The 27875-nt window shown below is 42.8% G+C and overlaps 1 protein-coding gene across 9 annotated transcripts in view; it reads left to right on the forward strand.

The window, feature by feature from the left end:
* Positions 1–27254, forward strand: part of SGMS1 (sphingomyelin synthase 1) — a 285401-nt gene extending 258147 nt beyond the window's left edge. For all 9 annotated transcript variants that reach the window (XM_075612914.1, XM_075612913.1, XM_075612915.1 and 6 more), the window contains 3 exons: positions 21869–22022; positions 22501–22667; positions 24690–27254. In XM_075612914.1, coding sequence (XP_075469029.1) covers positions 21869–22022; positions 22501–22667; positions 24690–24869 — 501 coding nt within the window. In that variant the 3' untranslated portion in view covers positions 24870–27254. The remainder of the gene's footprint in view (positions 1–21868; positions 22023–22500; positions 22668–24689) is intronic.
* Positions 27255–27875: the final 621 nt, after the last annotated feature.

Raw genomic sequence — 27875 nt, forward strand, 5'->3', positions numbered from 1 at the left:
ACACACACACACACCAGCGCCACACAAACTGCTGCTACTACACACACACATACAACACAACAGCACACCACACAAACATACAGCACACCACACATACAACACAACAGCACACCACACACACACAATACAACAGCACACCACACACACACCACAGCACACATACACACAACAGCACACCACACCACACACACACAACACAACAGCACACCACACCCATAAACACTGCTGCTGCTGACACACACACACTCCCCCTCCCCAATTCAACTAAATCTGTCAGCTCTGTTCACGGAGGGAGGGGGAGCAGTCGCTGTCTTGTTGCTACTTCCTGACCAATCTCCTGCCCTGTCTCACAGCTGTTCTGACAAAAGGAAAAGCTGATTGGCTGGAAATAAACACATTGCAAGCTGCAAAAATTCCGGGCATTACTGAATGAATAAGGCCCGGAATTTGAACCAGAGAGCAGGGATTTCAATAATGCCTGGAATTTTATTGCTTTAGCCTATAATGATAGTTAAATTATTCAGATTGCAGATGAAATAATACCTAGGAGTGGCCTTTTCTGCCATGTTTCTTCATTTAATGCACAATAATTAATGTTGCACCACTGTGCAGAACATGGATAAAGATTTAACATGACTGAGTCTTGATTGTCTGAACAAGTCCAGCGAGGCATAAAAGCTTGTCAGATGTGTCTTAATTAAAGGGTCAGTCCCACATAGCAATGGAAGTTTTTTTTTTGTTTTTTCTCTCTCCTAACAGCATAATTGTCTTCCTAAGGCCTTGGCCATGGTTAATCCTGGCGGGCGGAGGCGCGCTGAGGCTGAGGGAAAGCGGGTGCTTTCCCTGGCCTTAGACAGCGCGCCATCCGGGGGCGTGTCGGCGGGCGGGCCAGTGACGACACGGAGCTGGTTCGCCCTCATTGGGCGAACCGCTCACGTGACCGGCCCTGCGCTCCGGCAAGCGCGAAGATTTTAAATTTCCCTAAGACCTACGCTTCCGCGCTCTTGCGGAAGCGTAGGCTAGCCCCTTCTAAAGCCGCTCTCATTGCGGCTGTAGGGGCTCAGTGCCGAGCGGAAGCGCGCCTCCACCCGCAAGCACTATCCATGGACGCGGCCTTTGAAATATTTAGTCACACCTAAAGTAAAATGTCTTATTTACTTGCCGTACAAAAATTGATACATTTCTATTTTCTTCTGGTCAGTTTTATTTCTGCCCTTATCTGGTCATTCCTTGTTCTTTGTCACTTATCACTGGGCTAGTAATGGCGGTGTAATTAGTTTAAACCAAACAAAAATGCAACAAATTTGATTTAAATGTTCATTTTTTACATTATTATTATTAGTTTTATTTTAAATGTCACGGGCTGCCATTGCTATTAGTTCGCTTCGACCCTGTGAGGCACTACCCCTTAAATTCAAGCTCACTAAAGAAATGGTTTGAAATATCGGTGAACATTTCACATATTGTTCCCATATACACATCTCACATCTGTTCCCATGAACACATCTCACATCTGTTTCATGTACACATCTCACATCTGTTCCCATGTACACATCTCCCATCTGTTACCATGTACTTGTGTACGTGTGTGAAACCAGACACAAATAGCTACTTCCTTAAAAAAAATCCATGAAATAAATGCAGATTGCAAAACGTGATTTGAGTAACGTGTGTGTCCTGCAAGCTCTTATTGCACCTAGCTTTGTAATCGCCATACATCGGTAAAAGTAGTTTCTTGGTGCATGAGGGCCAGTTTATAATGCAATTGACCACTTTTTGTTGTGATTGGGATAAATCCTCTCTGGCAGCGAGTGCTCATTTCTTTCCAGTGGCTGAACAACAAAAAGGAGAAGGTGCCTAGGCGAAACCTCCAGTATAGTGCAGTAGGTGTCCTTGTGTTTGGCTTTCTGTACTGGGCATCATTTGATTTAGTTGTATTGTTCCCGATTTCTGGCTATGTAAAATGTTATTGTAGGAGCTGTCATTGTAGCTGAACGGCATTAATTCCTGCCCCTTCTTCCCAAGATACCTACCGGTAAAAATAGCACGTTTCTGTCCACCTCCACGGGAAACAAAATGGCAGTTCAAATCTCCTGCGTTACACGAACCAATAGGAAGGCTTGCTGTTGGCCCGCATGACATAAGAGATTTAAAGCCGACGGTTTCTTTAATTTTTTAAAATTTTATTTTTCCCCTTTAATATGTGTATCAATACAATCCGCACAATAAATCAATAGCTAAGTTGCCGCTCGATCCGTTCTCCTGTGATCGATCTGCGAAGATTCGGCTCGGGGGTTCACTAAATGGCTGTCAGTGCAGCAGAAGAGGACCAAAGATTTAAAGTTCTGTGGGGAAGATCATGTGACCAGGCAGTCACTAGATGCGATTGGTGCACTGCTAGAGAGAGGGCAGGGCTCAAAAGGGATGTGCCACAGCCTGTTCAGAAGAGGAAGGGAATGTGACTTTGTAAATGGTTGCTATAGAAACAAAAAATTGCTAGACTACCCACTAGTGTATCCCCGGTCTGTGCCATCAGAAAGTGTTGTATGCTAGCTCCCATTTATCAGTGATCATTTGTGCCTTAATTTTCATTGGCTTTAGTCTCCCAACCATTGTGCTCATAACTAGGAGATCAACCCCGGGGAGGTCTTCTTTTAAGGCCAAAAAATTCTCATTAAGATGTGTAGTCCTAAAACATTGCAGACTCTTAAAAATGTAGACACTGCTTCTATATACTTGTGCCCCAGCTAGTGTAGGTGGAAGCCCTAACCCTATTTAGGATAGGCAGTGGTAGAACTAGGATAGGTAGACTTGAGAGCGTGTAAGAGCGAGGTGCGGGTCAGGAAGTGAATGGAGCACTCTGGGACTCTGCCCATCACTGCTCTCAATTATGTCAGGGGGAGGAGTTGTCAGTGTGTGTCAATGCACAGTGGCGCACACACACACACACACACACTACAAGATATAGATTAGCTGACGAAGGCAGTGTGAGTGAACCCGCCGTACCCTCCCCCTCCCACCCTGGTATAATATGACCATATGAAATAGACATCTTATCTTATAACTAACAGTGCCGTCCCTTGAAATGCAGCTTCCATTCCCATGTGACACTCACAAATAACAGGAGCATTGGTACAAATCTGTGTCATAACTTCCATACATGATTAGACTGTAAACTCTTGATTTTCTACTATCTCTGCCTGTTTCTAGACAAAGCATACTACACATTGCCATAATACATCAATTGTATATAATGATTCAGATCAAAATGTATATAATAATAACATACGACACATTAAACTCAAAATGAAAATCTGGTCCGTGCAACTCCTATTTTACAGATAATACATGGAGAAATGGTTAACATTTAGAAGCTCTTTGCAACCTATATATTTTATACAAATGTTTTTGTTTGGCTTTTTTGTGTTAATCGTAGTTTCTTTTGATCTGTTCATTCTTTTCTTTTTTTGCTTCATATCTCAGGAATGAGGAATAGCTGAAAGATGCCAAAACACAGGTTCAATAGTTGGACGAGCTGTTTCACAGGGTACTAGAAAAACAAGGATGTATTTTTGAGTTGAGCAGCATAGGCTTCTGACTTAAAAGCCCTGAGCATGACTTTGGCACTACGATTCAGTCACATCATCTCTGCTTCTTAATTACATAAAAATGTTGGTACTAAATTAAACTTTTCGCATGGTACTATACAGTCTAAATGAAGAGCCACAGCCTTTTCAAATAGGAGGATTAGCATACAGAATGGTCACGTAATCCCCCAGAGGAGTTCATTAGGTGAATACAATTCATTTCACACACAAACAAGTCCAAAACACTGATTTTCATATGCTAAACAGTTCAGTAAAGCTGGTCCGTTATGCTAATCTTCACCTTTTCAGCGGCGGTCTGTGTCTCCCATTTGTATTGGTCCAGTTTACTGTGCCAATGTAAACATTTCTGCTGCCATTGTAAATCTGGCTATTTTTGGGACCTCACAGGAATCTGATTCCAAGCCAAAATAATAACGATATTTACCATCTCAAACGATCTCCTCTTTGCCAAGTCCTTCTTATCTTCTCTCACCCTCATTGCCCACCTCACATTTCCCCAAGAGAAGCTGAAGCGTTCACATGATGACTGGTATACGTTATAATATTGAGATGCCTTGCTCAGTTTCCCCCAATATACCCTACATGGAAAGTGAGCTCCAAACTTTTATGTATTTAGTTGTGTTTTTTTTTTTTACTTTTATTTTAAAAGGCCCGAAACCTGCAGTAGTGTTCCCATGGAAACCCGTGCTGTTTATTCTCACTTTCTGTTTTCCATGTAGACTTCAAGGGGTATTATGAGAAATGAATGCAGGCGTTCTCAACTCTAGTCCTCAAGGCCAGCCAACAGGTCAAGTTTTAAGGATATCTCTGCTTCAGTTTTTGTTGGCTGAGGTTAGTCAGCCATTCTATAATGGTGCCGCGCGTGCACGGCGAACCGGCCAACGTGGGAAGATGAGTAAATTAAAGAATTTGCACTGCTACCGCTGCTGAAATGTGTATGTATGTATGTGTGTGCGTATGTATGTACAATGTTAATAAACAATTTATTAAAGTATTTCTTTATTTAAAAACTTATTTAACATACACACACACAAATATATACACATACAGTACCTCACTCACAGCATACACACAGAAAGCGTGCGGCACGTGCACGGCCGCACACACTATACACCGGCCCTTACCTGTTATAAAGATGTGTTGGCTTTTAAGTAACAATTAGAAAGAGATTTTGTTTTTATTTAACGAGAAGCGTTCTGAAAGGAATAAAATCTCACCTTGATCTGGAGGGAAGTTGGTATAATCTCTTAATTACACCATAGCAGTGTCACCTCAAAGTGACAGCTCGCTGATGAGGCGGAAAGATGAAGCCGCTTAAGTAAGGATTGCTTTTCAGCGGCACCGCAATTCCTAATGCTCATAGTTTTCACTGTGAACATAAGACAAATTATAAACGCAAGTAGACTTTACTTCTTTTAAAATGCCATTCCTAGCGCATCAAAATAATTCATAAGTGGTTCTAGTGAAGTCGGGGCTGGACTAAAATGTGTTAAACTTAGGAGAGAGATGGAATTTTTAGGAGCTAAACTTTTGTTGAATGGGGGTCGGATATTTGGCAGAGTCTAGGCGCTCTCCCCTCGCTCCCTCCCCCAGGCTTTTTGCCCCTCTGCCTCCTGCTTCCTGATTTGCTCCCCACTCCACCCACCCACACTTCTCACTGCACCGCGGTGACTTGACCTGTCAATCACCATCGTCGCCGGTCTCGGCTCATCCTATCCAGAGTTTGATGTCGCGCTAGATGAGCAGGATCGGGCGCGCTGTTGGCTATCGCAGCGGCTGGTGCCTTGCCGCAACCAAGGCACCAGAGGGGGAATTTTACGTGAACCAGGCACCCAGGAAGTTTCGACCCCTGTTATAAGTCATTTAAAATATAAAGCAGCTGTGCGATTTCATAATGAAGCCGGAGATCCGGATAGAAAGTAGAAGTTTGCCGCACCCATAAAACGTCCCATAATTTGAAGAACTACTTTAGTTTCCTGTTTTTTGTTGTTTTTTTACAACATGTTCAAGTGACTAATAAATCTGATGACATGGAAAATACTTGTCATTCCTCGCTAGTGCTTCATGTCTTTCCTTTGTTAAACATCGCAATTGATTATTTTCTCCCTCCTGTTTCTCCCATTATCACTAGGACAAAATAAACACACGGGAGCTGGTAATATTTTACATTGCACCGTGGCTCGTATGGGCACAAAATACCCTTTATTTAATATGCTCCAAAGGGGCTTCCCAGCGCTGGAGAAGATGTTGCTCCTATTTACTTGGCTGGAGATGATCTCTTCTCCAGCGCTGGGATATGAATGAAACGAGAGCCACTGTCTCAGGAGCACTTCAACCTCTTTGTCTGTTTTTCTCCCCTTTAGTACCTTATGATGTAGGTAGCATGTAATGGGGTCTGGCACTCCAGCGGCCCCATGATGTAGGTACCGTGTAATGGGGTTTGGCACTCCAGCGGACCCATGATGTAGGTAGCATGTAATGGGGTCTGGCACTCCAGCGGCCCCATGATGTAGGTAGCCTGTAATGGGGCCTGGCACTCCAGCGGCCCCATGATGTAGGTATCATGTAATGGGGTCTGGCACTCCAGCGGCCCCATGATGTAGGTAGCCTGTAATGGGACCTGGCACTCCAGCGGCCCCATGATGTAGGTACCATGTAATGGGGTCTGGCACACCAGCGGCCCCATGATGTAGGTACCGTGTAAATGGAGTCTGGCACACCAGCGGTCCCATGATGTAGGTACCATGTAAATGGGGTCTGACACTTCAGTGGCCCCATGATGTAGGTACCGTGTAAATGGGGTCTGGCTCTCCAGCGGCCCCATGATGTAGGTAGCCTGTAATGGGACCTGGCACTCCAGCGGCCCCATGATGTAGGTACCGTGTAAATGGAGTCTGGCACACCAGCGGCCCCATGATGTAGGTACCATGTAAATGGGGTCTGACACTTCAGTGGCCCCATGATGTAGGTACCGTGTAAATGGGGTCTGGCACTCCAGCGGCCCCATGATGTAGGTACCATGTAAATGGGGTCTGACACTTCAGTGGCCCCATGATGTAGGTAGCATGTAATGGGGTCTGGCTCTCAAGCGGCCCCATGATGTAGGTACCGTGTAATGGGGTCTGGCACTCCAGCGGTCCCATGATGTATGTAGCATGTAATGGGGTCTGGCACACCAGCGGCCCCATGATGTAGGTACTATGTAATGGGGTCTGGCACACCAGCGGCCCCATGATGTAGGTAGCGTGTAATGGGGTCTGGCTCTCCAGCGGCCCCATGATGTAGGTAACATGTAATGGGGTCTGGCACTCCAGCGGCCCCATGATGTAGGTAACATGTAATGGGGTCTGGCACTCCAGCGGCCCCATGATGTAGGTACCATGTAATGGGGTCTGGCACTCCAGCGGCCCCATGATGTAGGTACCATGTAATGGGGTCTGGCACTCCAGCGGCCCCATGATGTAGGTACCATGTAATGGGGTCTGGTACACCAGCGGCCCCATGATGTACGTACCATGTAATGGGGTCTGGCACTCCAGCGGCCCCATATGTAGTATCTACGTCATTGGCTTTCAGCTCCTTTTCTATGGGAGATTGTGTTGTGCACTCCTGTGGATCGCTGAACGCTATCTGGCTTATCAGTAACGACGTGTTCACATGATCGTGATGCGCCGGAGGAGCTGTCGCATTCAGAGGGCGATTGCATTCTTCTTTTATCTTGATAACGTGATTTATTGCAGTATTTTACAGTCGTTTTCTGACTTCGAGATATTTTGGTGCAAAAAAGTAGCATAGCTGGGATTTTAAAATCGCCACAATTGTGGGCAGGTTGGATATGGGACCCTAAGGAAAGCAGGATATATTGTATAAACCTTTGAACTATTAGATGTTTGGTGGTCCATTGCTTTCACTTTATTGCATGAACAATGTCGGTTTCTTAGTGAGTACATTCATGACGCATGAGGAAAGGTTAATTCTATTTCTCAATGAAACCCAGACCTTCTAGATACGAGAGACACTGACTAACTCAAATAGGTTACCGGCTCATGAATCCAGATTTGGTAGGAAAAGCTTGTTACAAGCAGCAGCAGGTTAATGCATGCGGGGGAGTCCCTGTTTAAGGTTTGAAAGACTGGAACAGACTTTGGAAACCTGCGGGATATACATAGATGTTCTTTCATTGCTTTGTTTTCGTAGCAACAGTAAAATATACAACACACCCAGTGTGCCACTTTGTGCCAATCATTTGATACTGCTATACTCAGAATAGGCCAGGTCATGTTATTTGTGTATTTTCCATGACTAATGATAGCCGCCTTTGCGCTGAATTTGGCAGCTGGCGAGTGGCCCAGGCAGTACTAGAGAACCGCAGCTTTTTCTTTCAAGGATTTCCTGTTCTGCAGGTGCGCAGTGTTATACCCAACAGTATAAATCAACAAAAGCTTGGCGTATTCTAGGAAACCGTGCCCGGAACTAGCCGTGCTGCTTCATACATTGCATGTTTCTGATACTGTACTACAGGGGAGCGCAAACTTTTCCTGTCTGGCCTGCTCCGGAGCTCGCCTCCCCCCCCTCACCCCCCCTTGCAGCTGCGTCAAATGATGCTCCGGGGTCACGTGACCCGCTACGTCATTTGCCACCTGTGACGTCACATGACCCCGCTGTGTCATTTGACACCGCGTTGCCATGGAGATCCAGTTAAGTTTTATTGTTGCAGAGGCCTCACATGATCCCCTGGCATTTAATTGAAATGCCTGGAGGAAGAGCACGGGGCCTCTACAATCGCCCAAGCGCGCCCCCCCCCCCCCCCCTGAAAAATCTCCCGCCCCCCAGTTTGTGCACCCCTGCTCTACTGCAGTGTTTCCCAACAGGGGTTTCGGGAACCCCTAGGGGTTCATGAGGTGTCTTTAAGGGGGCAGCGAAAAAAACAAATATTATGAAATATGTGAACAAGAGATAATAGAAATTAAACAAAATAATAAGACGGGCTGTGTGCCGAGCAAGCGCGCGTTGTAAGTGAAACTTATCTGCTCATGACGAACGGCGCTGGCTGCTTCTGCGGAGGCATAAGGTGAGGGGCTAGCGCATGCTCGTCTCCAGCAATGATTTTTAGTGCTGTGAGATTAGCCGTCTTATGTACTTCCGTTACGCTTTTTCTTCTCCATTTAGGAGTTTTGTCCTATGAGACTTTAGTAAGGTACCGCAAAGAAGTATCACTTAAAAAAAAAAACTTTTTTAAGTGTGTGTGCTGAGCACGCGCATTTTAAGTGAAACTTCTTTGTGTTTTGTCACAGAAATTGTATTTGTTATGGTGATGTTTTTAATTCAATGATTGAGATTTGAGAGTATATCTTATTTATTTTTGTGTTGAAATTTCCATACGATCACTTTGAATAATGATATAATTGACTTATGATAACGAAAGTAAGATGCATATATTTGGGATTGTAAAGTATCTAAATGCCATTACTCTCAAGTCTATCATTCAATGTCAATCATACAAATCAAAACACAATTTCGGTCACAAAACCCAAAGAAGTTTGACTTGGAACGCACGTCCTCGGCACACCCCCTCTTTAAAAAAAAAAAAATGTATTATTAGAATCATTACAATTACTATTTTATATTAATCTATATACAATTCATGTGTTGTGTACACACCGTGCATGTTTTCCACTTCTGCCCTTTTTTAGTATAAATGGTACATTTCTACTCACTTGGAATTTCTTTAACAGTGGTGTGCGTGTGCACGCACAGTGTCCCGCCTGCTATATCCAGCCTACAGGCTCTGACCTACCTACACCTCGTGTGTGTGCTCTGCAGGACTTTTTCTATGAGATGGTCCTATTGAAAGGTGCATACACTTTACCATATGTTATTATAAAAATCTGTTTGGTCTTTATCCCCTGTAATAAGGTCTCATGGCAGCAAAAACCTGTGCTAAAAGTGAAGACATAATTACAATGAGATTGATCTAAAGAAGATATTCCATGTTATGAAATAGATTTTTTTTTTTTATGATGTAGATCAGTAGAATGTATTTTGTACCATGTTTGCAGCTACGGTAGTAGAGTTAAACACAACTTTCATTATGGTATGTTAAAATATATTTAATTTATATAATGTATGTAGTATTGTTGAAACCAAAGCATATTGTCTAAACAAATTAATATTTATGTCTGAACATGGTAATTTCTATTTAAAAAAAAAAGTGTTGATTCATAAAGAAGTATTATACAGATGTAGCTATATAATCTTTCCCTGCTGCCGAGCATGTAACCGTGGCATCCCACGGCTCCAGGGATTATTACTGTGGGGGTCCTGATAAAGAATAGTCCTCTGGAGCCACGGCTCCAGTGCAGGTGAGTCTGGCTACATCCTGTGTCATGGGGTTAAAGAACAAAACTTACACTTCTCCTCATATGTGCTTAAATTTAGTCATTCGTATCCCTCCAGTTTTTGTACTCTCCCATGCATCCTTTTTCTTTTATATTGGCACTGTATCATGTACAGGAAGATCACAGGATGATGGTTTCATTTTCCCTATAAATGGCAGGTGATTCTGTCATTGTCAGACCGTTTTCTAACATTTCCTTTTACGATCTATCCATTTTTTCATGAACATGTACCTTCATGTTGTTCTGTGGGCATTATGATAGAGGGGTACCTGACTCCAGGTCCTGTTTGTTTTCCTGCTCTGATTGTCTTATAGCACAGCTGTCCAACTAATTTGGAATCATTTTTTATTAAGATTTTAGTTTGTTCCTCTTTACATTTGATGGTTCCGAGTCTTGCTGTCTTTGTGGAAGCCGTCATGGAGGCTTCTTGTTCTACTATATTTTAAAGGGGCTGTTGTGTGTGTGTGTCTCTCGCGTTGTGCGACCCCTTCTGTACCGAGGCCCGTGGCCACTTCTGCGCATGCACAGAGTCCGACGGCCATGACGTCACTTCCGTCGCGGATTTTCATTACAACACAATGACATTTTTTCCCATCAAAACTCTGTAGGTGCCAGCAAATAAGTTTCACTGCAAAAAAATATGTAATGGTGGATCCTAAACAGTATAGTGGGTTCCTGAGCTGATGTGGGGACTGAGCACTTCGTAAGGCCCCAAACTGCACCTTAGCGTGGGTGATATAGCTTTCAATTACAGCAAGAGCTTCCAAAGTCGCACCCCACAATGCTTGTCATCCGCAGCAGCAAGGCTTTGTGTGGAGTGACTTTGGACTCGGCACGCACCACAGCGGCCACAGGGGACCTGGCCTTACTGAATATTAAGAAGCTGCAAGCTAAAATAGCACTGAGTATCTTCCACTCTAAAATTGGTTGTGGTTAAAGAGCGCATACAGAAAATCACTATGGAGGACTGACAGAGGGTCCGTAAAGCAACGGTCTGCGATCATCGCCATATTTTATTATTTTTAACGTAACCATTTGGGTGCTGTGGGGTCTGCCACTCCAGGGTTCCCGTGACGCAGTAGCTATGTCGTAAAATGCCAGCTTGTTTTTCTCATCCGTGACCGAGCGATGGTGAGTGCTGGAGGGGTCGTGGCGTTCTGAGACTCAAAGGGCTGACGGAACTTTATTTTATATTAATCAAAGAGCTCTCTTTTCCAATGCGGTATTTCTGTGAAACATCTGATGTTCTCTTCAGGAGATACTAGCGTTTGAAATATTACGTGTCCGGGAGCCCAGTGCAGGTTAAATGTTGCCATGGTTACCTCCATCGCTAGAGATGAACAAAAACATGATTTTTAACACTAAAAAAACATGATCGGGGAGCAAGATGCTAACATGCTGGGTTAAACTCTCAGTTTCTGCGGGGGATTGCTGCTTTCATGCTTTTTAACTCCCTTCCCATAGCAATCTTACAAATCTCTCCTGGAGATTAAAACATTACATTTGAATGTATCTAGGTATAAAGAGCTACAGATGTAGCAAGACCTACTGTTTCTGGCAATGGGGCAAGCCGCTTGACCATGGCTTCCCTGGTGCAACAGGATTATTGATATGGTGGGGTCAGATCTGGGAACATTGATGATCCTCCCCCCCCCCCCCCTTTGGCCGCGTCCATGGTGCTGGAGCGATTTGTAGCCATGGGGTAGACGCGACCGGGAGGCTTGGCGGCGTGACGTCACGGAGCTGGTTCGCCCTCATTGAGTTAGCCGCTCTCTTGACCGGGCCGTCGTGCGGCAGAAACACATTTGTCTGCTCATGGATCGCCGGCGCTTCTCGTCGTGCGCACGGCCGCGCGCTCTGTGGCATGCCTCATAGAAGCACAGCATTTTGATCGCGCCGCGAGCACGGTCGCACTTACCATGGGCGCGGCCTTGCGCAACACGACCGCGGCAGCACCCCCGGAGCCACGGTTTTAAGATTTTTCATACACGGCTCTGGAGACCGTGTCGCTACATTTGCATAGTTGTCGAGAAATGTGCAATAGAAATCTGCATTACTTAACATGGCGGGATGGGGTATTACATAATTTGTCCCCCTCTGATCTGCTGCTTTTTAATAGAATAGCTGTTGGTGAATTACAAAACGTTAACATAATTAGTTCCACACAAGGTCTAAATAATCTGAGCCATGTTGAGTCTTTCTGCAGTTGCTTCGGTTTCCACCGCAGAGTACTCAAGGGCGTTACCCAGGGTGTGGCTAGTCCATCGATATGATCATCATGAGTGTGATCGTACTAGTCTGATTTTATGGTTCCTACCAGGTTCAGAACCTGCATCAGTGAGTTGGCTTCTGAAGTTCTTTTACCTATTAGTGATGTTATTTTATGCCATAATCAAGTTTTCCAATATAATTTGACTTCTTTTAGTCATTCTACATAGACTTTTCTCTACTGAGAAGCAGAATATGCTCAAACGTAAATGTAGGTTGTTTTACTGTGTGATATTTTATAAGGTGACCATCTCTCCTCTGCTTCCCAGCAACTTCAAGCCGCAATTGCAGTTGCTTTATTTTATTTAACACTCTTTGAACAGGGAAGTTTCCCCAGAGCTGATAGGACTTTTTTTTAGCCCCCCGCATGCATACATACCCCATGTTAAAGCCCCTCCTCCCCCAATTGTCCGTTCAAATCTTGCGGATCTCGCGTGCTAATAGGAAATGGCAAGGTCTTCATTCTATCAGACAGCCATTTTTTAAAGCCCCTGTTTCAACACCACTAACTTAAACGTTACAGATCTCTGGAATCGGTGGGTCCCCAGGGCTACAAAATAATGCTGTAGAAGCCTGTTTAAAAATAAATAAATGTTTGATTTAAAAAATGGGCCGGATTGCTGCTTTAATACCTTCTTTTGAAATTCAAATAATCTGCCAACAAAGTAGAACCTTAAAGGAGTATTTCGTGGTTTCATGGAAGTGTTACTGTGAGGATCAGGAAGACCTATTTCATTTGGGATTTCCGGTTTTCTGTGTCACTTTTTTGCTAAAACGTGTTCATTTTTTATTTTTTGTGTTTTTTCACCAATGTTTTCTTTTATTTAAAAACATGTGTTAACAAGGTGTCCAAATAGAGACACCATTTGAATGGGGTGTTTATCGGGCACTTTTTTATTTTCCCGTTTTCGTACTGGCCCTGAAGGGGGAGGGTGGCATGGCTTCAGGCCGAGGGGCCCATCCCGAAAGGAGCTGTGAGTTTGAGAGGGTGTGTGGGGGGGGGGGGTTTAGAGTGGTATTTAAGGAGTGGGAAAGGGATCTTACCTCCCTCTTTCCACCCACCCACCGGTTTGTTATGGTTTATGGGGTGTGAGGGGTTGGCATTGCTCAGTTTAATCGTCGCAGCTTGGGGATGGTATAGTGGGAGTAGTGTAACACCGGTGGTCACTCGTCAGTATTGGCTCCTTGTTGGGAGGTGTTGGACCTCGTAATTGGAGGTTTGGGGAAGGTGGGGCCATTCCCGGCTCAGGTAGCTTGAATGGTGCTGTCCTTCCATACGGTGTGTTTTGCGCCATGCGGCCTGGGTGGCGATGTGGGTACGAGCGAAGGGTATCCCTCAAGCTCTTGGGTCCCTTGTAGTAATAAAGCTGTGCCCGGTTTATCCCCCCAAGAAGTCATGTGTTGTCGTTCTTTGGAACTCGAGGGAGCGGACCAGCTCGAAGCGTGGGTAAGACGAGTGCGATCTATCAACATAGATGAGGTCTTGGGCCATGGGGTGCTCCAAAACAGAATATACAAACTTTGTTTGAATAGTCTCCTTTTCTAACCATTGATAGTGAGCAGAGGAAAGGAAATGTATTAGAAAACAGGACAAATGAAACCGTGACTCAGCACTTGGGCCATGAAGGCTTTGTTCTGTTATGCGGTTACCAAGGTTACGCAATATTGCAGAACTTAAACATATCTAACCCCTCGGCTGGTGAAGACCCTGTTGTACATTTATTCTGCAATGTGATATGGGACTCGGGCAGCAGTGGCATTAAAATGGGCTCATTATTTTGTGGGAGAATTATTTTTTTTTAAAGAAAAAAGAATTCTAATGTTAGTAGACAAATAACAAATAATAAAATTAGATTTATTTAGAAGGCGTGCTTAGTGCCAAATTATATTTAGTGTTTAATAACGTGATGAAAGCTTGCTGCAATGTATATTTTGTTGTTTTGTGCAACGGTTTTCAACCTTTATAATAATCGTTGAAATCCTTCAAATGTTCTGGGGTTTTTGTGTTTTTTTTTAAATATATAAATAATCCTTTTGTTTTCACTGCTCCTTGCTGTCTCTTGTTCCCTCTTCGCCACCTTACTCTCTCCTCCGTCATGCCCTGCTGCTCTAGCACTCTCTCCTCCTCTGCCTCAGGGCTCGTCCAGGGTGGTGCTGAGCGGGCGCTCACGCTAGACACATTGCGACAATGCACGTGCCCTGCGTGAGCGCCTGCTCAGCCGCTTGCCGAGCGAGCAAATTTGAATTTGCCGCTCGCAAGCGCGTCACTTGAGCGGTTTGCCCAATAAGGGTGAACCAGCTCCGTGACGTACAGGCCGCGCCCTCAGACGCGCGCGCCCCCACACACGTGCGCACCTAGCCGGCCAGGAAAAGCACGGCCGAGCAGGGCGCAGCGCTGGAGTGCCAGCGCGCCTCTACCCACCCTGGACGAGGCCTTTCTGTGTCTGCTCCTCTGTGCACACCTCTCTTCTCCATCTCATCCTCTCCTTTCTGTGTCTGCTCCTCTGTGCACGCCTCTCTTCTCCATCTCATCCTCTCCTTTCTGTGTCTGCTCCTCTGTGCACGCCTCTCTTCTCCATCTCATCCTCTCCTTTCTGTGTCTGCTCCTCTGTGCACACCTCTCTTCTCCATCTCATCCTCTCCTTTCTGTGTCTGCTCCTCTGTGCACACCTCTCTTCTCCATCTCATCCTCTCCTTTCTGTGTCTGCTCCTCTCTGTGCACACCTCTCTTCTCCATCTCATCCTCTCCTTTCTGTGTCTGCTCCTCTGTGCACACCTCTCTTCTCCATCTCATCCTCTCCTTTCTGTGTCTGCTCCTCTGTGCACACCTCTCTTCTCCATCTCATCCTCTCCTTTCTGTGTCTGCTCCTCTGTGCACACCTCTCTTCTCCATCTCATCCTCTCCTTTCTGTGTCTGCTCCTCTGTGCACACCTCTCTTCTCCATCTCATCCTCTCCTTTCTGTCTGTTTCATCATCCTACTTCTTGCTCCTATTCACCTCTTCTCTTTGCACTCCCTCCATTACCTCCTCCACAATCTGTCTCCTCTCATCAGAATCTGTGCTGTTATAAGTTGGTATATATGTTGCAGACGTCCTCTGTTATTTATATATACAGTATATATAAATAACGCTTCACAATTACTTACAATATAGTGAAAGAACCTTTACAGACAGTCCCTTAAATCCCATTTTTGTTGTGCCTGAGGTTACAAGTTGCTGGCACAGGGAATTGAACCAGGCTGATGGCAGCACAGAGTTGGCGGCATTACTGACTGAGCCGCACAGCATTCAGCACTCTCTCTCTGGCAGTAAAAGGGTTAATTTCATTATCCAGACACGGATGTGTCCATATGTTTTTACGGTTTCTTTCAATGTTTTTTAGATCTGATTTAAACAGTTTTTTTTTACCTTTGCACACAGCCTTGGCCTGGTTAATATATAATTAGTAGGGGTCCTTGTGCTTGCCATCTCATGCATATTAAGCACAGATCTGATTGCCGCGTGGCCGGACCATGTTTATTATCGTCATGGGCCTGGAAATTGCTTTCCAGATGCTCATTACACGTGTACCACCAAGTATGAACCAGTACCTTTCCATTTTTAATGTGTGGCATGGACGTAGAGCCGGGGAAGGGGCAACTGCAGTCCTCAAGGGCCACCAACAGGTCAGATGTTAAGGATATGCCTGCTTCAGCACAGGTGGCTCAATAACTGAGCCCCTGATTGAGCCACCTGTGCTGAAGCATAGGAAAATCCTTAACGCCTGACCTATTGGTGGTCCATGAGGACTGCAGTTGCCCACCACTGGTGTAGTTTCATGCGGTGTGGTGCTGGGTTTCGTGATGCAGCTCAGGAGATACAGCAGCCTATAGCAAGACAAATGTGTATTTTATTCATTCTGCTTGTCTCAAAAGAAGAGCTTCAGTATTTAACCAAACTGTCATTGATCTTATAAATAAACCCTTGACGTGTCTGAAAAACACTGTGCATTATAAAAAAACATCTTTTGGGGTGTTGGAAGCTTTTAGATCCATCTATTGAAAGCTAGAACACAATTGACTCCTAAAAGAACGAGGCAATTTCTGGACCTTCACACTACTTTGATCAATGTAAATATCAAAAAGATGTACCAACTGCAAATAATTTACCTGACTGTACTAATACATAGTACCCCCACTACCATATTCATTCATTAACATCATAAGGTGCAACATATACAGAGAAAATGTTATTTCCCCTTTTAACACAAAATACTGTAACACATTAAATAACAAATGTGTGAACGCTTTAACCATTGTTGTCAGTATAGCTACTATTAAATAGCACGCCAGCGTTACAGCAACTGATTGCCTTAACGGGAGCGTTAATATCTAGTGTGTGTGGGTGTGTGTGTGGCGCTTTTCTTCCCCTTCCCCCATCTTGTCCCTTTTCTGTCCTCAATTACACACCATTTGGATACTACATCCAGTAAAATTCACATATAATCATTGGTCTCATTTGCACTGCAATTCTTTTTTTCTTTGTGTGTGTGTGTGTGTGTGTGTGTGTACGCACACGCACACATTCATATTCATACACCGTGTGAAAAATAGAACAATCTCATCAGTTGTTGACCTTGATTATCATGACCGTTTGAACAAATTCAGTAATAATCACATATGATTATGGTTACATAATTGCTGCAATCTAGAAGGAACACACACAGGTGCTGAGTGCTCTCATTCAGTCACTGTATCGATGCGCTTCTCTCTCATTCAGTCACTGTATCACTGCGCTTCTCTCATTCAGTCACTGTATCGATGCGCTTCTCTCTCATTCAGTCACTGTATCGATGCGCTTCTCTCTCATTCAGTCACTGTATCGATGCGCTTCTCTCCCATACCTGCGGAATGATGCATTCCAGATTTACACAGCTGCATTAAAAAAAAAACATATTTACACACTTCCCACAAATAGAAGTCTGTTCTTGAATCACCGCACATAATCTTGTAGCGAGATGTTTGAAAAGCTGCATTAGGGATTGTTCCCAGTGCTAAATGCTTTAAAACACCTATACATTTTAAGATAGTTTTTTTTTTAAATAGGTCTTCAAATAGGGCAGTATGTGTCCCTTGTAATCTCAGCACATGTATACAACTGTGGCTTTAAAAATTCAGTGTTTCTTGGCTTTAAACTGGTTTGCTTAGTTCCTTATTTATTTATTTTTAGTATTGATTTAAGCTGTAAGAAAATAAGTAAGTTTAATGCCTCCCCATATTCTTCTCCATTGTCAGTCTCCCGGAGACATGTAGAATGAGGCTGCGTCCATGGAGAGTGCGGGGCTTCACGCTTGGCTCTAGCTGGAGCGATGTGTGCCCTGTAGTTGGACGCGATGAGGGGATGTGTCGTGGCTGTGACGTCACAGAGCTGGTTCTCCCTCATTGGGCAAAACGCTCATGTGACCCAGCCGTTGCACGAGAAAACAGATTATTTTTTTGTTTCCTCGCGCATCGCGAGCGTGGGTGCCTCTGGTCGCACGCTATAAAGTCACCCTCATAGAGGCACGTAAATTTGGTTGCACAATGACTACTGTACATATGCATCCATAGGGCACGTGAAGGGTTAAGCATCTGACATCCCTCGCATTTTCCTTAGTGACCTGTTTCTTTATGAGAACTTTTAGTTTGCTGACCCTGTATCCTTTTATGGTGTTTTATATTTTACTGTGATTGAAACTCCCACAATGAGGCGGTCAATACTGAAAGGGTAATGTTTAAGCCTACGAGTGCCCCAAGATGTACCCTGAATGTCATTGGGGCCCTATGCCGTACTGGTACGTCATGCTCCTCTGTGCACGCCTCTCTTCTCCATCTCATCCTCTCCTTTCTGTGTCTGCTCCTCTGTGCACACCTCTCTTCTCCATCTCATCCTCTCCTTTCTGTGTCTGCTCCTCTGTGCACACCTCTCTTCTCCATCTCATCCTCTCCTTTCTGTGTCTGCTCCTCTCTGTGCACACCTCTCTTCTCCATCTCATCCTCTCCTTTCTGTGTCTGCTCCTCTGTGCACACCTCTCTTCTCCATCTCATCCTCTCCTTTCTGTGTCTGCTCCTCTGTGCACACCTCTCTTCTCCATCTCATCCTCTCCTTTCTGTGTCTGCTCCTCTGTGCACACCTCTCTTCTCCATCTCATCCTCTCCTTTCTGTGTCTGCTCCTCTGTGCACACCTCTCTTCTCCATCTCATCCTCTCCTTTCTGTCTGTTTCATCATCCTACTTCTTGCTCCTATTCACCTCTTCTCTTTGCACTCCCTCCATTACCTCCTCCACAATCTGTCTCCTCTCATCAGAATCTGTGCTGTTATAAGTTGGTATATATGTTGCAGACGTCCTCTGTTATTTATATATACAGTATATATAAATAACGCTTCACAATTACTTACAATATAGTGAAAGAACCTTTACAGACAGTCCCTTAAATCCCATTTTTGTTGTGCCTGAGGTTACAAGTTGCTGGCACAGGGAATTGAACCAGGCTGATGGCAGCACAGAGTTGGCGGCATTACTGACTGAGCCGCACAGCATTCAGCACTCTCTCTCTAGCAGTAAAAGAGTTAATTTCATTATCCAGACACGGGTGTGTCCATATGTTTTTACGGTTTCTTTCAATGTTTTTTAGATCTGATTTAAACAGTTTTTTTTTACCTTTGCACACAGCCTTGGCCTGGTTAATATATAATTAGTAGGGGTCCTTGTGCTTGCCATCTCATGCATATTAAGCACAGATCTGATTGCCGCGTGGCCGGACCATGTTTATTATCGTCATGGGCCTGGAAATTGCTTTCCAGATGCTCATTACACGTGTACCACCAAGTATGAACCAGTACCTTTCCATTTTTAATGTGTGGCATGGACGTAGAGCCGGGGAAGGGGCAACTGCAGTCCTCAAGGGCCACCAACAGGTCAGATGTTAAGGATATGCCTGCTTCAGCACAGGTGGCTCAATAACTGAGCCCCTGATTGAGCCACCTGTGCTGAAGCATAGGAAAATCCTTAACGCCTGACCTATTGGTGGTCCATGAGGACTGCAGTTGCCCACCACTGGTGTAGTTTCATGCGGTGTGGTGCTGGGTTTCGTGATGCAGCTCAGGAGATACAGCAGCCTATAGCAAGACAAATGTGTATTTTATTCATTCTGCTTGTCTCAAAAGAAGAGCTTCAGTATTTAACCAAACTGTCATTGATCTTATAAATAAACCCTTGACGTGTCTGAAAAACACTGTGCATTATAAAAAAACATCTTTTGGGGTGTTGGAAGCTTTTAGATCCATCTATTGAAAGCTAGAACACAATTGACTCCTAAAAGAACGAGGCAATTTCTGGACCTTCACGCTACTTTGATCAATGTAAATATCAAAAAGATGTACCAACTGCAAATAATTTACCTGACTGTACTAATACATTGTACCCCCACTACCATATTCATTCATTAACATCATAAGGTGCAACATATACAGAGAAAATGTTATTTCCCCTTTTAACACAAAATACTGTAACACATTAAATAACAAATGTGTGAACGCTTTAACCATTGTTGTCAGTATAGCTACTATTAAATAGCACGCCAGCGTTACAGCAACTGATTGCCTTAACGGGAGCGTTAATATCTAGTGTGTGTGGGTGTGTGTGTGGCGCTTTTCTTCCCCTTCCCCCATCTTGTCCCTTTTCTGTCCTCAATTACACACCATTTGGATACTACATCCAGTAAAATTCACATATAATCATTGGTCTCATTTGCACTGCAATTCTTTTTTTCTTTGTGTGTGTGTGTGTGTGTGTGTGTACGCACACGCACACATTCATATTCATACACCGTGTGAAAAATAGAACAATCTCATCAGTTGTTGACCTTGATTATCATGACCGTTTGAACAAATTCAGTAATAATCACATATGATTATGGTTACATAATTGCTGCAATCTAGAAGGAACACACACAGGTGCTGAGTGCTCTCATTCAGTCACTGTATCGATGCGCTTCTCTCTCATTCAGTCACTGTATCACTGCGCTTCTCTCATTCAGTCACTGTATCGATGCGCTTCTCTCTCATTCAGTCACTGTATCGATGCGCTTCTCTCTCATTCAGTCACTGTATCGATGCGCTTCTCTCCCATACCTGCGGAATGATGCATTCCAGATTTACACAGCTGCATTAAAAAAAAAACATATTTACACACTTCCCACAAATAGAAGTCTGTTCTTGAATCACCGCACATAATCTTGTAGCGAGATGTTTGAAAAGCTGCATTAGGGATTGTTCCCAGTGCTAAATGCTTTAAAACACCTATACATTTTAAGATAGTTTTTTTTTTAAATAGGTCTTCAAATAGGGCAGTATGTGTCCCTTGTAATCTCAGCACATGTATACAACTGTGGCTTTAAAAATTCAGTGTTTCTTGGCTTTAAACTGGTTTGCTTAGTTCCTTATTTATTTATTTTTAGTATTGATTTAAGCTGTAAGAAAATAAGTAAGTTTAATGCCTCCCCATATTCTTCTCCATTGTCAGTCTCCGGGAGACATGTAGAATGAGGCTGCGTCCATGGAGAGTGCGGGGCTTCACGCTTAGCTCTAGCTGGAGCGATGTGTGCCCTGTAGTTGGACGCGATGAGGGGATGTGTCGTGGCTGTGACGTCACAGAGCTGGTTCTCCCTCATTGGGCAAAACGCTCATGTGACCCAGCCGTTGCACGAGAAAACAGATTATTTTTTTGTTTCCTCGCGCATCGCGAGCGTGGGTGCCTCTGGTCGCACGCTGTAAAGTCACCCTCATAGAGGCACGTAAATTTGGTTGCACAATGACTACTGTACATATGCATCCATAGGGCACGTGAAGGGTTAAGCATCTGACATCCCTCGCATTTTCCTTAGTGACCTGTTTCTTTATGAGAACTTTTAGTTTGCTGACCCTGTATCCTTTTATGGTGTTTTATATTTTACTGTGATTGAAACTCCCACAATGAGGCGGTCAATACTGAAAGGGTAATGTTTAAGCCTACGAGTGCCCCAAGATGTACCCTGAATGTCATTGGGGCCCTATGCCGTACTGGTACGTCATGCAAGATATACCTGTCTTTGTGGTGGGATTAAGTTCACTTGGTGAAGCGGTCAACGTGATCAAAATGTACATGGAGTAGCCGCCTGTTCTGTTTGTCCTGGGAGCCCTGCCCCGCGAGTCTGGTTATGTGATTGCCACACCAAGCGTGGTTGAGATCCAGAGGACCTGTGGTTCTTGGGTGCTAATGGTCTTTCAACTCTCAGTGGGTTAGGCAGGGAGAATGAATAGAGGAGGTGTGTAACAAATACAGTGCATTAGATATGTAGATATTACATAATGAGAGCAGTATTTCTAATGCATAAAATCGAACTGGTTATGTGAAAATGAATCTGTCCTTATTTGTATTAGTTCTTCCAGGGATCCGTCTCTTTATTGTTACAAAAGTGTTTCATGTCCTTCCACTTACTAAAATAGTTTTTAAAAAATTAAAAAATAATATGTAATGCTGGTCTTCCGTTGTATTCCTGTGAGCTAATCAATGTTTCTGCTCTTTTTCTGACAGCTGTTTGGTGATTCGGAGGCGCAGCTAAGGAGGATATTGAAGTTGATTGCAGGAGGTGGACTGTCAATAACGGGCTCCCACAACATGTGTGGAGACTACCTGTACAGCGGCCACACAGTCATATTAACGCTGACCTACATGTTTATTAAAGAGTGTAAGTTCTTTCCAGATTTCACTGTGGTAACTACTAGGAGAAGGTCAGCTCCATTCCGATTAAATGGGACTAATATCTTCTCTGGCACAAGGAAGACAGCTTCACCGCGTTGGGGAGAGGGGGAAGAAGAGAGGGGGTTTGCAACAGAATCACACTGTGCAATGTAAAACAAAAAAAGATCAAATCCGTTCATGTTGCGTGCAGGGCACTTTGCAATACCAATTTACAAAATGTAGCAGGCCTTTTTTTATTTGTTGAATGTGCCAAAAATAATTGCGCTGAAAAAAGTTTTAGCCAAGAAGCCTGACTAGTCGTTGGGTCCATACATGCCACCTGAAAAAGATTTGTCAATACCCCAGTTTGTATTTGAACATAGACTGGCTATAATTGAGTGTGATAGGCCATTGGTTTTTTGATACGTATGGTGTGTACATGTATTGACTTTAGTTATGATACCTTTCTGTTTCTGTTCACATAGATTCTTCTAAGCGTCTCTGGTGGTATCACTGGATCTGCTGGTTCCTCAGCGTTGCTGGGATCGTCTGTATTCTCCTGGCTCATGACCACTACACTGTGGATGTCATTGTGGCTTATTACATCACCTCCAGAATGTTCTGGTGGTACCACACTATGGCCAACCAACAAGTGAGTTTACATATGACTATTTTTATTTCAATATATGTTTTATCCAGGGACTGAGCGTCAAACAGTACTTAAATGACATTATGGTACTGAGGTGCGGTGTAATTTTATAGTGATGCACAGATTTGCTACTCGAGGTAAGGAAACAACCAGGTTTTAGGGGTAGCACTCACCTAAGCAGTTGTCCATGTGATATCTATAGGTAAGATTAGAGTTACAGAGATCTGGACAACTTGGCCGGTTTGCAGCACTTGAGGACCAAACTTATGCATCACTGACCTACAGTATAGTCTATTTTATGCCCAGATAACACAGTTCTGTATGATTGGCAGGGCAAAGCCAGCTGTTAATGGTTTTGTTTCGTTAAATGTTTTTGTACCACTTTCATATTTTGCAGTAGTTGTTACAAAAAGATAGTTGCTTAATATAAAAATAGTGTTATATAGTCAGCAAATGGACAAAAATAAATTACATTTAATTCAATACGTTTTTAATATACTTTGAAAACTGGTCTTGTTAAAATGATTTGTAAATATAATTGCTTTTAGAAGAAGCTTTTAAGGGCTATCAAGCAGTCATTGATCCACATCATTGATTTATGCGAGAACCTCTTAAATGTGTGCCTTTCCCCTGAGGATTGCAGTTTGCCCTTTTTAATCATACTGCTTTGTCAGGTAGTTCCAGGATAAGTCATGATAAACTTTCCCTTACATGTACATACCTTTTTATTAAATGTAATTTCAATCACATAAAGATTGGTTGAATGGATACTATTCCTCTTACCCGTAATAACCGTCCTTAAGAGAAGGACGGTCTGAGTGGCTAAAGGACTACTATTTTGAGTTAATAAGAAGCTGATCTCTTCTATGATGGGACATTTAATCTGTGGTTTTCCTGTACGCGTGGGAGATGGAAGGGGAGGCCACGACGGATAATGGCCTTTTTGTGATATTAACTTGTTGACTTATAAATTGGGGCTTTCGGTTGAAAACACGGAGACAATGAGTGTTTAACATGAAGGTGCAAACAGCATCAATTGCGGCGTATTGGCCGTTGCATCCATTACTGCGCAATGAACCTAACCGAGTGCCTCACGTAGGAAATAGGTTTCCAAACTGGATGACATGAATTGTTGTATTTGTACTGCATTCACTGCCAATACTTCTTGCAAGGCAGCATATGGCGAGCTTTTCAGCCCCTGAAGGGGTTATGGAATAGAATAATAATTTTAATTATATGAGGTCAACAACATTCTATTTGTTCTCTTGCTATTGTATCGTAGCTTGTGTTAAGAACGATCACAAATGTATTACATGTACCGTAAAAGTCATCATTGAATTAACCTTTATTATTGGCAAGATGTGCATACAGCATAATGTCGGCTAACAAGTGGAGGGGAAAATACAGTATTATATAATAAAAATGTTTGTGTTCTTTAATTCTGCAGCCTTCCTTTAACATTTTGTAGTACAATACAGTATACTTTAAATTGGTCGGCATTCTCTCTGCTTTCCTAAGAAAACATGCAATTCTCATGTTATTATGAGACACCAAAGCGACTCTAGTATTTCTGCAGCGCAGCAAAGAAATAAAAGAATAGTACCTATCTCCGAAGTGCATGAACCAGAAACGTTTGGGTCAATGTGAATAGCACGAAACATTTGTCTAAGCAAACCATGTATTTATTGATTTCTAATCAAGTATCATAGATTGTTCTTTCAACCTGTTGAATCTGCATGGATTGGCTTGAGTTTAATAGCAAACCAAGTACAGTTTTCTTATTTGGAAAAGCTTTGGGTGTATGTGTGTCTCGTATATTATGTTATCATATTAATATAATGATTCGCTTCTAAATAACCAGGGGATCCATGGAAAGAAAGGTTTTATTAATCCTTGTTGAATGAACCATACCAATGTATCCCATTTGTCACCATATCTATTAGTGGTTAATTGATTGGGGGAATTTTGTGGCTTTTCTTGTCTTTCAAGCATCACATAACTATGTGTTTGTATCCTTTTCGGCAGGCACTGAAAGAGGCGTGTCCAACGAACCACCTCTCACGGGTGTGGTGGTACAAACCCTTCCAGTACTTCGAAAGAAATGTTCACGGTGCCGTGCCGCGCTCCTATCAGTGGCCCTTTCCGTGGCCGTTGCTGTCTCTTAATAGACAAGTCAAGTACAGCCGAGTGGTGAATGACACATAACAGCTGTGGAACACAAGGGAGCTGTGCTGGGACCTGTCCGAAGGGCTAAGAACTCTGTGAGACGACGCCATAAAAGCAAACTCCTACCACCCTTTTATCTGTTAACAGTTACCTTGACCTATTCGGTTACCTGGTCAGCACTGTGATATTTTTCTTTCTAAAGGACCCACCATGTTGGACATCAATGAAAACAAGAATCTAACGGATCATGCACTGTACAGTATTCCCTGTACATTTGGGAACTGCGTTACCCAGAGCCATGCTCCTTTGTATATGAACCAACAGCATAAACAGTGAGCTTTTATACCCTAGCTTTTTGTGTTTTCCAGTCATGTCTGGGAATAAAACATATTATTTTCTTGGGAAAACATATTTTTCATATTACTTGGCCCCAAATATTTGGGCTAAAAGCCATTTTCTAACCAGTGTCTCTATGAAGGCTTTGAAGTTCCTGAACATGGTTAAGCTGCAGCCCCACTTGGCAATTTATGGTATATAACAGATCATGTCCGAGCCAATGATTGAGCCATCTGTGCTGAAGCAGGGATATCCTGAATAACCCTTACCTGTTGGTGGCCCTTGAGGACTGGGGTTGGCCGCCCCTGTAATTGATGCTGGTAAAGCACTCCCAAATATAACAGTTTTTGTTGTTATCATTTATTTATTTTTTCATTCCTTTTTTTTTTTTTTTTTTTTAACCTTTTGTTTTATTGTTTGGAAAATGTTCAAATGAAGGCCAAACTCTGACTGGTACAATAGCATATAGCAGGGGAATGAAGTACTTCCATTGAGTTGCGCATTAAGTTAAGGCATACTGCAGAGAGGTTGGAATTATGAAGCAGCAAAATTCATATATGTGGCCATGTATATCCATTATTATTTCCCAGTGAGTATTTCTAAATGGTAACCTACTGGAGAATGTCACAATACATGACATTATTACGATTGGGACGACCTAACATATAATATTTTTGAACCGTTAGTGGGACTGCAGCTTTACCATCTAAAATCTTTCTACCTGTTGCTGCACCAATGTTCTACATAAAAATGACAGACAAAGAATGGTTTTAGTAACTATGATTTTGTAAAAATCTTGGAGCGGCAGTGTCAAAAAGTGAACAATAATTACACTGTTGTAAAGTGATTTTTCTAAGTATTTCCTAACTTTATTTTTCAAAATGATGTGTACATAGATGACATTTAAAGATTTTTACATGTTGGAGAAAGATTTAATTGGGGGGTGGGAGGGGGGGGGGGGGGGAGCTAGTTGTCTATGTTTCTAGTGCCTTTCTTGTCTTGATTGTATGGTCAGTAGGCAGTCTTAAATATTTTAATTTTAAATAAAGTATTCCGTGGCCGATCTGAAAATATATGGAGATATTACAGAATTCTGCATTGAGATCTAAAGAGAACCTTGTCTTTGCTTACATGACATTTGAAGGTTTGAAGTCTTGTGATAAGTTGATGTATTCCAGGGGTGCGCACACTTTTTACATCGCGCCCCACTTTTCCTCTGGGCAATTAGTAGCAGCCCCATCTGCCCTCAAGCGACAGCAAAACATGGGGCGATCGCACACGATGCTACGTGCGTGCCGGGCCCATTAAACTGTGCCCCCCTCCGTACAAAATGTCACCCCTGATGTATTCCATCCATTTTTTTTATTATATACTTGGAAATTAGATTTTTGACAACAAAACAGCCATTTATTCCCATATTCTTTGTACCCAGTGTTTACAGTCACTTTATAAACATTTCAGTTTAGTCTGTTAACTCCATTCTGTCTGTATTTGATACACAGAAATAGACTTTTTCGCTACGTTTTATTTGTGCAGAAAATTCACGTACTGCGTTTTCGCTTTAACCATATTAATGAAAAGTATTTGATCGTATGATTGCCAATGTACAGAATATAATAGTTTTTTAAGAATGACGAAATATATCTACAATTGATATATATATTCACATATATATATATATATATATTCTGTATTTTCTGTAAAGCAGAGTTTTCTTCTGTGTTTTTTTGTGTATTCACAAGGTGATATTTGTACTGTAAAAACTATTGGTGATTTGAGAAAAAAAAATCCTTTAAAAAGCAAATAGAAAACACTTGAATTGTGTTTGTGCTTGTATTCATAGCCTTATCATTAATGCTGGGCAGTATGGATCCGAGATATGAAGTCTGTCTATTTATAGTGTCTTCTTTTGACTTAATATAAAAACACACTTTTTTATTTAAATGTTATAAAACGGTTTGCTGCATCTTCTTTTTTTTTTTTTCAACTTGATCCTATCATGCGTCTCTATCATGGTTTTCACCGTCACTGTTATTTTTGTCCCTTTGTTGTTTCCAGAACTGTTAATTAAAATATATTTATATTTAACTCGACTGCAAATTGATTTATCTACAGATGTTTGTTTATGGTATGTTCCAGCTGTTGAAATATAAGAAAAAAATGTAATAAAAATCAGAATAATCTATGGTTGGGGCATAGTTGTGTTTGACTGAACAGCCCAATTCTTAATGATAATGGGTATAAAGATTTAGGACATCGGCTTTTCCCCCCAGTGTTATATGACCTGCGTATTATTCAGCATGATGTAAAATTGCCATCTCCTTTCTCAGGGAGATTTCAGCTGAATAGAAATCAAACGTTCCAGAGTAAGGGGAAAATATTTAAACTCCAGTCCTCACGTCTCCCCCTCCCCCCCAACAGGTCAGGTTTTCAGGATATCCTGAAAATCTGACACGGGGGGGGGTGCTTGAGGACTACAATTGAGCATTCCTGGTGTAACGACTATTGTATTGTCTAGTGGTCTTTCTAATATAAAAATGAAGAGTTTTATATGTTCAAGGTTATTCAAGGCCTTAAGCCCTTTACATCCAGCACAATTCAAAAGAAACATATATTTGGATTGGGTAATAAACTGTATTTCCTTATATGGTGAGATTAACTTTGTAATAGAGCTCAGATACTTTGCTTGAGGTTTCAAAATATTGATGC

Source organism: Ascaphus truei, chromosome 8, assembly GCF_040206685.1.
Source record: "Ascaphus truei isolate aAscTru1 chromosome 8, aAscTru1.hap1, whole genome shotgun sequence".
Lineage (NCBI taxonomy): Eukaryota > Metazoa > Chordata > Amphibia > Anura > Ascaphidae > Ascaphus > Ascaphus truei.